The 15,468-nt window shown below is 47.3% G+C and overlaps 1 protein-coding gene across 2 annotated transcripts in view; it reads right to left on the bottom strand.

Moving 5' to 3' along the window:
- The window catches only part of KLHL22 (kelch like family member 22), a 40,127-nt gene that overhangs the window by 2,592 nt on the left and 22,067 nt on the right, over positions 1-15,468 (bottom strand). For both annotated transcript variants that reach the window (XM_027049604.2, XM_027049605.2), the window contains exons 5-6: positions 8,514-8,706; positions 1,471-1,704 (exon numbers count right to left, since the gene is read on the bottom strand). In XM_027049604.2, the coding sequence (XP_026905405.1) occupies positions 1,471-1,704; positions 8,514-8,706 (427 nt within the window). The remainder of the gene's footprint in view (positions 1-1,470; positions 1,705-8,513; positions 8,707-15,468) is intronic.

Raw genomic sequence — 15,468 nt, 5'->3', positions numbered from 1 at the left:
ACCTACATTGCTAACAAGTTCCCAGGTGATTGGATGCTGGTAGTCTGGGACCATGCTTTGAGAAGAATGGCTCTCACCTAAGGAAATAATCCAAAATACCTGAAAAGTTCTACAAAGCAAATATTACTTATGTTACTTGAAATAGTTAAAACTTGAACCAATCCAAATGATGCATCAACGTGACAGAATTCTGCAGAGCCACTGAGGTAGAAGAGGTGGCTATGGAGATCAAGAATTAAACTGGAAAACAGCCATAACAAACTTTAGCCAGAAGCAGAATGGAATGCTCTTTACCTACAATTAGGTGGAAACTATGCACGGGTAGGACTAAAAAATAGTGGCACTGAGCTGGATTATGGGTGCTTTTCCTCACCCTTATCCATTATTCAAACATTTTGCAAGGTGGTTATATTAATTTTATAATTAATGTTTTTAATAATAAAAACAAATGAAAGTATCCTGTACGATACTATAATGGTGGATACATGTCATTCTTCCAAACCCATAGAATGTACACCACCAAGAGTGAGCCTTAATGTAAACTTTGGACTTGGGGTAACAACACGTCACCGTAGGTTCACTGACTGTAACAAAGGTCTCACTCTGGTGGGGGATGTTGACAATGAGGAGACCATGTGTGTGGGGGTGGGGGTATATGGGAAATCTCTGTACCTTCTGTTCAATTTTGCCAAGAATCTAAAACTGCTATAAAAAATAAAGTCTAGGGGCGCCAGGGCGGCTCAGTCGTTAAGTGTCTGACTGGCTCAGGTCATGATCTCACAGTTCGTGGGTTCAAGCCCCGCGTCGGGCTCTGTGCTCACAGCTTAGAGCCTGGAGCCCGCTTTGAGTTCTGTGTCTCCCTCTCTCTCTGCCCCTCCCCTGCTCAAACTCTGTCTCTCTCTCAAAAATAAGTAAACATAAAAAAAAAAAAGTCTATTGGGCACCTGGGTGGTTTTAAGTGTCCGACTCTTGATCTCAGCTCAGGTATGATCTCACAGTTCATGAATTCGAGCCCTGAGTCTGGCTCTGCACTAATAGCAGAGAGCCTGCTTGGGATTCTGTCTCTCCCTCTCACCACCCCTTCCCCACGTCCACTCTCTCTCTCAAAATACATAAACTTTAGTAAATAAAGTCTATTTTAAAAAAAGGCATACACATTACAATTAATTTTTCATCCATAACAATTAAAAGGGATAGGGGTGCCTGGGTGGCTTAGTTGGTTGGGCGGCCGACTTCGGCTCAGGTCATGATCTCGCGGTCCGTGAGTTCGAGCCCCGCGTCGGGCTCTGTGCTGACAGCTCAGAGCCTGGAGCCTGTTTCAGATTCTGTGTCTCCCTCTCTCTGACCCTCCCCCGTTCATGCTCTGTCTCTCTATCTCAAAAATAAATAAACGTTAAAAAAAAAAATTAAAAAAAAAATAAATAAAAGGGATGGGAATAATGTGTAGGTGGGCAGCCCAGCTCTGCTCACCTGATGCACGTCCCTCCTGTAGCCAGCATCATTGTTGCTGCCCCCAATCACGTACAGCTTGTCCAAGAGGGTGGCCATGCCGTGCCAGGCCCGCCGCACAGGTCCGTCCGCCAGGCTGTGCCAGGTGTTGCTGTCTGGGTCATAGCAGTGTGTCTCCTTTAGGTAGTCCTCCCCTCTGCGGCCGCAGGTAATGTACATCTTCCCCTCCAGCGAGGCGCCCGCGTGGGCATACACCTGCTCAGGGCCACCAAGAGAACCGGGACAGCGGGAAGGGGGCAAGAGGGCCATGAGGGAGGGCAACCAGGAGCCCTTGCCAAGGCCACTCATAACCCCAAAGCTGCCCCAAGCCTCATGGCATCCCAACTTCCACCTCACGTTCTGCAAGCATATTCCCTGATACAGTCCAAGTCATCCACCCCAACCTTACTCCAACAGGAGACAGTCTGTGGACCCAGAGGTAACTCTGAGTTTCTACAAGGTGGAGAATGGAATCTCTCTTTCCCTTGCCCCTAAAGGAGATGTCTGCATGGGGGGCCCAAAGCAATCAAAGCACAGCTTTCAGAGCCAGACACAGGAGAATAGATAGCACTTCTGGGACTGCCTGACCCACGCTCAGTGCCCTCCACCTCCCCCCACAACCCCACACCCCCTCTCCCAATGGCCAGCCAATCCTCCAGGACTGCTGACCCCACTTTCAAAATCTGTTCACAAATAATATATAATGACATGATGAGGAAAAAAGTGAGATGCAAAATCAACACCAAGAATAATGCCATTTTAGTGACCCTTATGTGTGGAGGAGGAAAATACACCACCCTGCTTTTGATTTTGGTCTTCAGCCTTATGCATGCACCCTGGCAGAGGATCTCCTCCCTGCCCCGCCAGCTGGACTCCTCACACTGGTCCCTACCACATCCTCCTCTCTCCTACCCACTCACTCCACCCACCCTGAGCAAGGCCCTTCATGCTGGGCCCATGGGCCCCAAGGCAGAGCACTGTGTGTTTTAGGGGTAGAGGAGCCCCATGGGGTGTGGAAGCTCCAGAGTTGTGTTACAGAGCCAGTAACTAACATTCAGGTTGTGTGGGGACACAGTAAAGGGCTGGAGAGGTGGACAGGGTGGAGAACAGGGGAGAGAGCACTGGGCAGGACATATACCAAGGGTCTGAGTCTTCTCCCATCAATGGTAGGGGCTGGGAGGTTTTGGTGCTTTTTTAAATTAAACTTTTCATTTTGAAGCGTAGATTCACATGTAATTGTAAGAAATAATACAGACCATATGTACCCTTTACCCAGACTCCCCAGTAGTAAGAGCTAGTATAACTGTAGCACAATAAACACAACCAGGACACTTATGTTCACATAGTCAAGACACAGGACATTGCCACTTCCACTAGGATTTGCCAATTTGTAATCCTGTTACCGATTTGTAATCACACCTATGTCCCTTGCCCCGATTTCTGGTTGTTACCAATAAACCGATATAAATATTTGTGTACAAAATTTTCATTTCTCTGGGAAAAATACCCAAGATATTGGAAGTCAACTTTTTAAAGACACTGTGAAGTTCTTTCCCAGTGTAGCTGTGCCATTTTACATTCCCACCAGCAACGTATGAGAAACCTAGCTTCTCAGCATCCTTGCCAGCACTGGGTGTTGCCATTTTTTAGTCCTTTTTTTTTAGTTTCTCTGATAGGTGGTTTTCTCACTATGAATTTAATTTGAGCTTCCCTAATGGCTAATGATGTTGCAAATCTTCTCATGTGCTCGTCTGCCCTCTGTACATCCCCTCTGTACTTTTGCTGAAGTCCATTTTATCAATTTTTCTTTTTACGGCTCATCCTTTGGGAAAGGTCAAGTCCAAGTCCTTGTTGCCTAGCCCTAGATCCCAAAGATTTTCTTCTACTTCTCTACTTTCCCCCCAATAAATATAGCTCTATGTTTTACATATAAGCCCATAAGGCATTTGAGTTAATTTTTATATAAAGTATGAGACTTGGGTTGATGTCCACTTTCTTTGCCTATGGATGTCCAACTGTTCCAGCATAATTTGTTGGAAGATTATCTTTCCTCCATTCAATTGCTTCTGCATCTTTGTCAAAATTCAGATGGGCATTTTGTGTGGGTCTATTGTGGGTTTTCCATTCTGTTCCACTGATCTATGTGTCTATCCCTCTGCCAATATCATGGTTGTGACTACCATAACTATGTAGTTAAGTCTTGAAATCAGGCAGATTGATTCTTCCCACTTTATTCTTTTACACAATGGAGGTATTCTAGGTCCCATATATTGATATGGGAAGAACTGACATCTTTATTATTTGAGTCCTCCAATCCATGTACATGGTATGTCTCCCCACTCATTTACATCTTCTTTTATAACTTTCATTAGTATTTTATAATTTTCAGCATATCAATCCTGTAAGTATCCACATGTTTGTTGCTAGTACACAAAAATGCAATTGATTTAAAAAAATTTTTTAATCTTTATTTATTTTTGAGAGACAAAGAGAGAGAGAGACAGAGGGAGCGAGCGAGCATGAGCAGGAGAGGGGCAGAGAGAGGGGGAGACACAGAATCTGAAGCAGGCTCCAGGCTCCGAGCTGTGAACACAGAGCCTGACACAGCGCTTGAACTCACGGACTGCGAGATCATGACCTGAGCCAAAGATGGATGCCTAACTGACTAAGCCACCCAGGCACTGTGCAATTGATTTTTTTATGCTTATATCTTACATGCTTTTATCTTATATCTTGCAATTTTACTGATCTCACTTATTAGTGCTAGGATTTTTTTTTTTGTATATTCCTTTAGATTTTTGACAATTTATTGATTTGTAGGGTCAGTTTTCTTTCTTTCTTTTCAAGCTGCATGCGTTTATTTTCTTTTCTTGCCATGTTTCCCTGGCTAGACCCTCCAGAACTATGATGAATAAGAGTGGTGAGAACAGACATCCTTGCCCTGCTCCCCAACTTAAGAAAAAAGCATTCAATTCAGTCTGTCACCATTAAACACACTACTAGCAGTAGGATTTTTGTAGATGTTCTTCAGCAAGTCGAAGAAAAGCATCTCTATTCTAAGTTCCTGAGTTTAATCACGAATGGATGCAACATACTGTCAAATCCTTTTTCTGCTTTGACTGACGTGTGATTTTTTAGCATGGTCAAGTATGCGCTGATTAAATTTCAAATACGGAACTAGCCTCCCATCTCTGTAATCAATTCCATTTTGTCATGTATTTATTGAAGGGGGTTAATTCTATTAGCTAACATTCAGTGAAGGATATTATATGTATATGAGAGATATACATATGAGAGATTTGAGAGATTTGTCTTTTTTTGGTACCATCTTTGTCTGGTTTTGCTATCAATATTAACCCCGTAACATAAATTGGAAGTATTCCCTCCTTTTCCATTTTCTAGAAAAAAAAATTCATGCACATTTGGTATTAGCTTTTCTTTCAATGTTTAGAATTCCTCAATACTACTAGGCCTGGACATTTCTTTCTGCGAAGTTTAATTTTCTTACCAGGTACAGGGCTATTCAAGTTACCTATTTACTTTTGAGTCAGTTGTGTTAGGTTGTGTTTTGGGGGAATTAGTCCATTTCATCTGTAATCAAGTTTACATGTGTAGAGTTGTTCATAGTATCATCCCCCTTATCATCCTTTTGAAGTTTGCAGGGGTTGTAATTATGTCCCGTTTTATTCTTGATATTTTAAATTGTGTCTTCTCTTTCTTCTTTCTCAAACTTACTAGAGGTTTGTCAATTTTGTTGATCTTGTTAATAAGATGCCAGTTGTTTGTTTTGTTGATTTTCTCTACGATTTTACTGCTTTTAACTTCTAATTTCTGCTCTTTGATATTTCTTTTCTTCTGCTTGGTTTGGCTTTATTTTGCTCCCCCCCACCCAAATTCTTAAGATAGGAGTTTGTATAAATGATTTGAGATTTACTTCTTCTCTAACATATGCTTTCAGTGCCACAAATTCCCCTCTCAGCACAGCTTTAGCTGGATGCCACAAATTTTGACATGCTGCCTTTCCATTTTCATTCACTTCAAGGTATTTTTATTATTTCCCTCTGACCCATGGATTATTTAGAAGTGTGTTGTTCAGTTTCCAATGATTTGGAGATTTCTGTTGGTGATTGCTAGTTTGAGTCTATTTGAGTAGGAGAACACACTGTAGGATTTCAATTTTTATACATTCATTGAAGTTTGCTTCCCATCGGTGTTACCAGCTGTCAGCGTCTTTACTTACAAGTCTGAGATATATGAGGCAAAAAGAAAACCCAGGAAACACATTAGTGTGTGGTGTTGTCCTCAGTCCTTGAGATCCCTAGCTGAACTGCCTTCTTTCAACCATTCCGAGTCTTAAGTTTATGTATAATGCCAAGAGTTTTGAGTTGTACTTAGCACAGAGGAATCAAGAAGAATGTATCTACTCTATCTTCCTAGAAGTGTGAATTCTCTTGGAGGGGTTTTTTAAGTGAGTAGAGATCCCTGCAGAGATCCCCTTTTTCTCCTCTGGAACACAGGAAGGCAACACTCTGCCTGCTGCTGGGGCAGAGAGTTCATGGTCTGTTGGGGGATGTCAGCAACCAGTTCTTAATGATGCCACGTTGGTGGGACTCAGCATTATGAGGGTCCCTAAGAAACAGGTGAGAGGACATGACAAATGGATGGGGCTGTGTGACAGCTTTTTCCTCTCGGCCATTTGCTATGTCTGAATGTGGGTTCTGAGTTGGCAATGTGGACTGCATAGATGCCTTCTCTGGGACCTGTGGGCCCCCTTTGCTCACAGGAGAAAATCCCCTGTTCTCTGGCAGGCTTCTCGTCTACCTCCTTGGCTGCCCCTCCACAACCTTCTCTTCATCCCTGCTCCTCTGAGCTCATCACAGCTATTCATGTGCACACCATCATGTCCTGACAAACCCTCCACATTTCTATTTCCCCTGAGCTCACTTTTAATGCCAAACTGACATTTCCAATTGCAATATTTATCATGTCCTAGATGAAACCTTTCCTTTTCTTTTTCATTCCCAAACTCATTTGTCTTCTTGGTCAGTGGCCTGGTCATCAGCACAGGTGCTCAAACCTGGCACCTGGGCATCGTCCATGATCTATCCCCTTTCATTCTCTAACATCTGATCCATCAGCAAGTCTGGTCAGTTTACTTCCAAACTACACCTCGAACCTGCCCATCTCCCTCCTTCCCCATAGCCTCCACCCTAGCACAAGCCACAATGGCCCCTACCTGGACCACCTGATGGCTCAGGAGCTGCTCCCCTCTACCCTCATCTCTTCACAATCCCTCCTCATGCCAACCCTCTTTATTCAGAACTGGGAAGTCCCCCTCCTGGCCTGGGAGCTTCTTTTCCCTCTCCCAACAGCTGCTTCCTTTAGACCCTGGTCTAATCAACATCTTGCTTGGGCCTTCCCCAAACAGTCTTTTCGGGTTAGTCCTGCCAAAGACCCCTCTCTGAGCAATGCTGAGCTCAACTCTCTCAATTTCCTTCAACACACTTAGCACAATAGACAGTTACTTTAATGATTTGTTTAGAGGTTAAAAGCAGTCTCTCTTAACATGGGCTGTGAGCGCCATGACCTGTGTGTGTGCGCGCGTGCGAAATCCTTTCTCATTTTTTATCACCACTGGATCCCCAGAACACGGTATATGGTAGGTGCTTAATAAAAAGTAGCTGAAATGAACAAACAGTACAAAGGAAGGAAGGAAGGAAGGAACACTGACATTCTGGGGAGAAGCAGGTTGAAGATCGAGGCTGCCCCTCTGTGGCCACATCGGAGAACTACAGCTTCACCAGGCAGCCCCAGACAAAGAACCCCTGGAGCCCCCCATTCCCACTCCTTTCCAGAACAGAATTCAGGTGTCCATCAGGTCTCAATGACCCCCTGATCTTTCCCATACAAAATCTTTTCCTTTTTCCAGAATGAGGGTAGTGAGTACCCCACCAAAGGGGGCTTCCTTCCCCAAAGCTGAAGAGCAAGGAGCAGGCTAGCTTCCTACCTGGGAGAACTACAGTGGGAGACCCCAGTCTCAGAGGCCTCATGGGCCCTGGAAAAGAGCTGGGCCCATCAGGAAGACCCTCAGCCCCCTGAGGTCAAAATCTACACCCCTGAGGGAATTGTGAGAGAGGTGAGAGATAAAGAGGGGAGGTTTGGAAAGAGGTTCAGAAAGGCAGGAGCTCTTATGGCAGAGCCTGGGAAATAGCCCCATGTGTGTCCCCACACCATCCTCTGCCACTAGAGGGCTCAGAGATGCCCAAAGGTAGCCTGAGCCATAGAAGGTGCTCCCCGAATTATAATGCCAATACGGGAAGGGTGCCTACCCTGCTCTGAGGTAGGACCCAAAACATGGGACCTGGATCACTGAGGCCTCTTCCTTGCCCTAGGATCTTGTGCCTGCTTTTACAGCCAGGGTCCTAATATCCCAAGTCCATAAGATAAGACAGGCACATCCCTAAAGCACCACCTTTGCACAATGACCATATTTTAAACATCTTCAAATCAGATCCAAAGTACTATGCAGGATGCACATGATTTTAAAAAACAAATGAATAAATATGAAATACGACTTCTAAACTGGTTTTCTGGCTTTTCAAAGGCCCCACCCTCCAGGAAGCCTGTGTAGGCCTGAGGCTCCTGAGACCTCCTCTATGGTAGTGTCCCTTCTGTTTAACATTTTTGGACACGTCCCAGCTCAGCTCCACTGTCCTGAAGGACAGACAAGGTGAAGGGTTCTGTCTGCATTTGAACTGCAGGGTTAAGGCAGCTTCCTGGGACAAGGTGGCGAGACCTTTGATGGGCGAGATAGGGGTGAAATTCTGGGGAATGGAGTCTGCTGCGTGCTTCGGGAGGATCTCCCCAGGGGGTGGCTGAACCTCAGGGGTCCCCCGTCCAATCACAGTGCAGAGTCTTTGGAGGTACCCACTGGGCCTAGTTCCCTGGCCTGGCCACACATTCACTCTGCACACCGTCTAAGGAAAGCAGACAGGAGAAGGCCCCACTTGGAGGGGCTTCCTTACCTCCCTCTTGAGCGGAGCCACGTAAGCCCAGGAGTTGGTGGTGGGATCATAACGTTCCACAGCATTCAGATCGTTATGGTAGTCGCGACCCGCCACCGCATAGATGTACCTGCCCACAACACACACACACAGGTCGGCGTGTTCCTGCTGCAGGGACTGGATCTGGAACCAGCGGTTGTGCCTTGGGTCATACCTTTTGAGGGAACATGAAGGCAGTGCATCATTGATAGGCCAGAAAGCCTGCCCAGCAGGCCCACACCTCCTGCTCCATCACTGTACCCCAGCACCACTGTACCCTCACACCAGCACAGGCCTACCCACAGCCACACCAGCAGGCTGCTACATGCCTGAACACGGATATGTCCCCAGCATGGAGCCTGGAAAGCATGACCAGGAACTCGGGTTTCTGCCCATGATGCCATCATATTCTAGGGGTGACCTCATGGGGGGTTTCTAGCCCACCTATCTGTCCACCCCAGGCTGCCCCATCTCACCTATCCAGATCCATGGTCCCCACAGTCCCATCCCCATTGAAGAATGCCCATCCCTGGACAGGTACAACAGCCTCCCGGCCTATGGCCAATGCCAACACTCCCTCCAGAGTCGTCTGCCAGCATCCTGTCATAGACCACACCTCCATCACTTCAGGTACCTCTCCTAAGCTGTCCTGTTGCCAGCTGGTGGAATGAGAGCCATCTCCCACATCTCCTTCTTTCTCCATCAACCTTTTTTTTAAAGGTTTATTTATCATGAGAGAGCAAGAGAAAGCACAAATGGGGGAGGAGTAGAGAGGGAGAGAGAGAGAGAGTGAGATTGGGCGGGGGAATCTCAAGCAGGCTCCACACCGTCAGTGCAGAGTCCAACGTGGGACTCATAAACCACGAGATCATGACCTGGGCCAAGTCTGATGCTTAACCAACTAAGCCACGCAGGCACCCCGGGGATATGATTTTTTAAAAGGCTGATGGAGAGGGGTGCCTGGATGGCTCAGTCGGTTAAGTGTCTGACTTCAGCTCAAATCATGGAGATCAAGCTCTGCACTGGGCTCTCTGCTGTCACCGCAGAGCCTGCTTTGGATCCTCTGTACCCCTCTCTGCCCATCCCCCACTCTCTCTCTCAAAAATAAACATTTTTTTAAAAAGTCATATCCCCAAGCAACTTCATTCTGAGCTTTGTGTGGCTGCCCCCCTCCCATAGCCCCCCTGAGGTCGTGCTGCTCCTCATTTGCCTTTGAGGGGCCTCACATGCCCAACCCACAGGATCTCAATCACCCCAGGAGACAAGCTATCACCCCTCACTTCCTCCTCCTGCATGTCAGACCCACACTGCAAAGGCCTCCTAACCATCTCCAGCTGGCTGCTCACCGGTCCTGAACGGAACCCCACGCTCCCTCTGCCCACCGATCCTACCCTCAGCAGCAAAGCCCCCACTCACACCAAAATCCTCACTAGCCTAGCAGCTGAGGAGGCCCTTACAGCCCAGTCCACACCAACCTTGCCAGCACTCAGCCCTGCCGCACTCCATGCCCCAGGCCTGGCACTCCGTGGGGCACACAGGCAAGTATGCTACTTGGGTCAATACAGACAATTACAGAACCTTGAGGGACCAGGACCCTGAGAGCCCAAGGGCCAAGCCCACTATTCCCCTGACCTGCATCTGGCCCCTTCCCTTGGACATCCACTCAGGCACCAGCATCTTGAGTGCCTGCTTCTGAAGCCTCCTTGCTCAATAGCTCATGCATAATTACAGCCGCTTTCAGGTAAGTGGTTATTTCTCCATAGAAAGACCAACCCCAAGAAGACAAGCTGAACTTCAACTGGCTCATTAGAGAGTGAGCAAAGTTTGCTTTGGTCTGGGTCTGTGCCCCACACTGGTTGGTGAAGAGACAAGTTTCATCCAGATGCGCTAGGCAGCTGCTTCTTCCTGCCTGCACCTTTTGGCCAGCTCTTCCCTGCCAGACAGGAATGACAGGAAACAAGGTGCTCAGGGGTTGGGGCCAACAGGAGAGAAAGAACACGCATGTGGGTCACACAGACCCAGGATGGACAGCTGGTCTGCCCCATCCAGCTGGGTGTGTCTAGGCATTGATTTCCCTCCCTTGACATTCACTCAGTTTCTGCACCTGGCCAACAGGGGGATGCCACCTGCCTCCAAAAGCTATCGTGAGGGCTCAGAAAGGGACTTCGTTAAGACTGACTCAAGTCTGTATTCCTAGACTTCGCTGTAACTCAGGGCTCAGTGAATTGAACAAAGATTACCATAGGTGAAATCATTCAGTCACTCTGCAAATATTCACCGGCGACCCAACATGGATCAGGCATGGTGCTCAGTGCTGCGAATCCAGAGGCAAACTCCAGACCAGGACCCTTCTTTCCATTGTAGATGGGAAGCAAGCTAAAGAGAACACGTAAGCAAGCACTCCATATAATGACAAACGCCACAAAGGACAAGAACAGAGGTAGAGAGAGGATGATCTACTCAGAGATCATAATCTATTGGGCAGAGGGGGCCGGGAGGTCAGAGCTCTCTCACGGGGACCAGGAAGGGCCTCCCAAGGAGGTGGCGGTTAAGAACTCAATGACAAGAGGCCCAGCCAGTTGAAGGTCCAGCTGGGGACCGGAGCCCAAGCCAGTCCAGGGCTCGGCAGTCGTGAGGCCCTGCCAACTGATTGGGATGGCGCTTCCCACTGCCTTTCCTGTGTACAACACTCATTCATGTACATGTTCCCCCAACCCCAAACGGGTTAGTTAAGTGCAAGTCGGCATCATCCACCAGAGTGAGACAAGCAAGACCCACCCGATGCTTCCACTTGCTTCCTTCCGGCCCTCACAGCTTCCTCAGATACATTCATTTGGATTTGCAGTTTCAGATTTAACACACGCACGTGTGCGTGCGTGCGTGCGTGTGCGTGCGCACACACACACACGCAATACATACACACACCATACATCAGTAATTTAGACACAATCACAGTTGCACTCGTTTCTTATCTCCCCACTGTGTCCTGTATTCCACATTTCTTTCTTGATTTTCTACTTTGTCAGAATAAGTTCTCAAGTAATATTTTTTCTAATAAAAACTAGCTACAGAAGGATATAAACAGTTCTAGTCACTTTAAGGCAGAATTTAGATCACCCTACTGCAAACTCGGAAGCTCAAGCTATAGTGGATACAAAACACTCTGGAGTCCTTGTTAAATTGAGCAGACCGTTTTTCTTCTGTATTTCCACAACTTAAGCATTCCCATGGCTATTTTTTTTTTTAATGTTTATTTACTTCTGAGAGAAAGCATGTGCAAGAGCAGGGAGGGGCAGAGAGAAAGGGGAACAGAGGATCCGAAGTGGGCTCTATGTTGACAGCAGTGAGCCCAATGAAGGGCTCAAAACTTACAAACTGTGAGATCATGACCTGAGCTGAAGTCGGACACTCAATCGACTGACCCACCCAGGTGCCCCAACATTCCCATGACTTTTTTTTTTAATGTTTATTTATTCTTTGAGAGAGAGAGAGAGAGAGAGAGAGAGAGAGAGAGCACGAGCATGAGCAGGGGAGGGGCAGAGAGAGGGAGACACAGAATCTGAAGCTGCTCCAGGCTCTGAGCTGGCAGCACAGAGACTGATGCAGGGCTCAAACTCACAAACCGTGAGATCATGACCTGAGCCGAAGTCAGATGCTTAACCAACTGAGCCACCCAGGCGCTCCAACATTCCTATGACTATTAATGAAGTCCATTACAATCAAAGAAATGTTTAAAATATATTTTAAATTCCAAACAGACATGGGAATGCCCCACGTTAAAAACAACTGGCTATTCTAAGTAAGGTCAGAGGGCAAAAGGCCACTCCCAGGTAAGGCATATCAGTACAGGCTCTGCCCTCTCCCATCCGAAAGTAGGGTGTTCTTGGAAACCTTTCAGAAGTTGAAATGGCATAAAACAGAGCAATTGCAATTAGTTTACATGGAAAAAAATTTGAGCATTCCCAGGCCCAAAAAATAACCGTTCTCAGGGCTTTTCTGATAACTGAAGTCACACCTTGCTAATGAATGCACAAAATAAATGGAGATAAAGCACAGATGCTTACAAATAGAGTTCAAAGCTATGGTCACTTGATGCTGAGATGCTGGGTGTCATTCCTGGGGAAGGCACTTGGAAGGGCCATCTCGCTAAGGGTGCAAGCTCCTCTACAAAGGCTCACTGCTAAACCAATGCTGAACATGATCTTCTCTTTTCGTCTTGTTTTTGTAAAAGTGAAAATCCTCTTTGGAATTCTACTGGTTAGTGAAAATAGGCACTAACGTAGGTCTTTCATGAAAGCAAAGTGGAATAATGTGGACTTTTGAAAGTGGGGTGGGGGAGGAGTACAAATAAAATTTGCTCCAAGAGAGTTAACTTCCTATATGAAGCTCCTATACCAGTGTTCTGATATAATCTGTTAAGTCCTCAAGCCTCAAAATGCAAACTCTAACTAACTGCAAATTTTGTCTTTTCATATTCTGAGAGTCTGTAGACCCTAAGACTGGTAAATTAAGGAAGGGGAGAGGGAAGAGAACCTAACTCTTAGACCATTCAAATTAAGACCCATCTGGCAGTTTTAAAAGTCTATGAAGAGATTAAAGGAACTCTCACCCTATAGAGAGAACAGACACCAGGGCCCTCACCACCACCCCATCACCCCAGGCAGATACTGCACCCCAACCCTTCTGAGGTACCTCCCCTTGCCAGGTAGGCCTCACCAACCCTACCTGCCACAGTGACCTAACCTTCTCACTGGAGTTTGAGGCCATGGTTATCAAACACTGGTGCTGATACTAGCATTTTCCAGAGTTTGGCTTGGGACTCAGAGCACATGTTCACCAATGGGAAATTTAGACTAGTCTTGAGTGCAACGGACATCAAAGCAGTAAAAGGGCAGACTAAGGGCAGGCAGTGGACCCAACTGTTGCCCTGGGGCATGGCCCTCTGGGAAAGCCCCAGGGATGGCCTCCCAGTGGGCACACAACCACCCCGTTGTATGCTAATGGCTGGTGACCGTAACACCCTGGAGAGGTCTGTTTTGTAGGTCTGTGGGTTGCCTCAGCAGGGAGATGTGGCTTTGGCCCTCCCACTGTGAAAGAAACAGGCCCCTTTAAAAAGGAAGCTTTGAGGCTTTTCAAGGGAAGGCTGAACCTGGTGCTGCCACACCCACTCTGGAGGGTATTCTGTTAGAGAGAAAATCAAAGTATTGTTTCCTCCTTTCTGTACTCAGCATGTCCTCCTGTTTAACCTTAACTGAGCTGCCAAGCTTTGCGTCTCATCAGTTTAACAAAGGTGATTTCTTCCCAGAAGTGCTGGGGCCCTCATGGGGCATGGCCAGGCCAGATCCCACCTCCACCCCCAAAGATGGAAACATGAACATGAACTTGGTCAGTACCTCACAGCCATGGAAGCAGCTGGCAATCTCTCTCTCTGCAATGCCAGCTTTCCTTCAGCCTACAGAAGATGGAGACTTCCCACATGCACCAAATCCCACGATATCAAGCCAAAGCACAGTGGAGGGGCCCTAGACACCTAATGGTAGCTGAGGCTATGGGGATCTGCGTTGGTTTCTTTGCTCTGCCCTCAAAAATGGATTTGTGAGATCATAGCTCCATAGACTGACAGAGCTGGAAGCATCCTACAGACCATGACAGTCCACAAAACCCCCTCTTTTGGGTTTCTGTACTCAGTTCCAATGTGTGTTGGGGCAGGGCAGTGGCGGGGGGTGGGGTGGGGGGACCACAACACTTTCTGCACATTAATAAGCAATTCTTAGAACACCAACTGAGTCCTACAATTCAACTCAATTCTAACACTATCTATCTGGAGAAAGCATCAGATCCCACAGGTTAAGGGCTCAGTCTATAAGATGCCTCCCCACCCCACCTGTCCCCATTTCAGACACTACTCACAAGCTCAGGCTGTTTACTATGCTTCTGACCTACCAGCTACCAACTGGAGGTTCCAATAACCCCCTCTGGCTCAGAATATCACTCTGAAGCACCAGGTTGTACCTGTGACCAACTGGCTATAAATCAGAGGTTCCCATGAACCCCCCTACTTGGGTTTCAATTAACCTGCTGGAGCGGCTCACAGAACTCAGAAAAACATATTTACTAGATTACCTGTTTGTTATAAAAGGATATAAATCAGGAACAGCCATAGCCAGACAGGAAGAGATAGATAGAGCAAGGTCTGGGGAAAGAGTAGGGAGCTTCCTTGCCCCCTCCAGGTGTGCCAATCTCCCAGCACCTCCAACTCGGTGTTCACCAATCCCGAAGCTCTCCCAACCCCCTCTTTTGGGTTTTTATGGAGGCTTCACGATATAGGCATGATTGATTAAATCACTGGCCACTGGCGACTGACTCAGCCACCAGCCCTTCTGCCCTCCCCAAGGTCAGCGGGTAGGCCTGAAATTCCAACCCTCTAACCACAGGGCTGGTTCTCCCAGTAACCAGCACCCCCTTACACTTGGGGTCTTCCAAAGTCACCTCATTAACATAACACAAGACAAAATTAGCACTCTCCTCCCTTGGGAAATTCTGAGTTCTGGGAGCTGTGAACCAGAAACTGTGGATATAGACCTAACATATAGCAAAAACATATATAGTACATCACAATATCCCACTCCTTCTTGAAAAACTGCCTCCTCAGAGGACCTCGGGGGACCCCATGTCCAGCAACACCACTGACGACAGGGCAGGCAAGGGTGGTGAAACCTAGCACGAGGTTCAGCGATGCCTGTCTTTTGGGTCCCGTAGGCTGAGAACTGTACACTGCAGAAGAGGGAGGGAGGACCGGAAGCCATCCTCCACCAACGCCTGTGCTTCAGAGGGCAGAGCTGCCTAGCAGAGGGAGCCCTGGACAATACATGTCAAAGCCGGAGAGGGTGAGATGGAAGGAGAAGCTGCCCTGCCCAGTGTTCCTGGCAACTAGGCC

This window comes from Acinonyx jubatus, chromosome D3 (assembly GCF_027475565.1).
Source record: "Acinonyx jubatus isolate Ajub_Pintada_27869175 chromosome D3, VMU_Ajub_asm_v1.0, whole genome shotgun sequence".
Taxonomy (NCBI): Eukaryota; Metazoa; Chordata; class Mammalia; order Carnivora; family Felidae; genus Acinonyx; species Acinonyx jubatus.
This window is presented reverse-complemented; position numbering and strand designations above follow the sequence as displayed.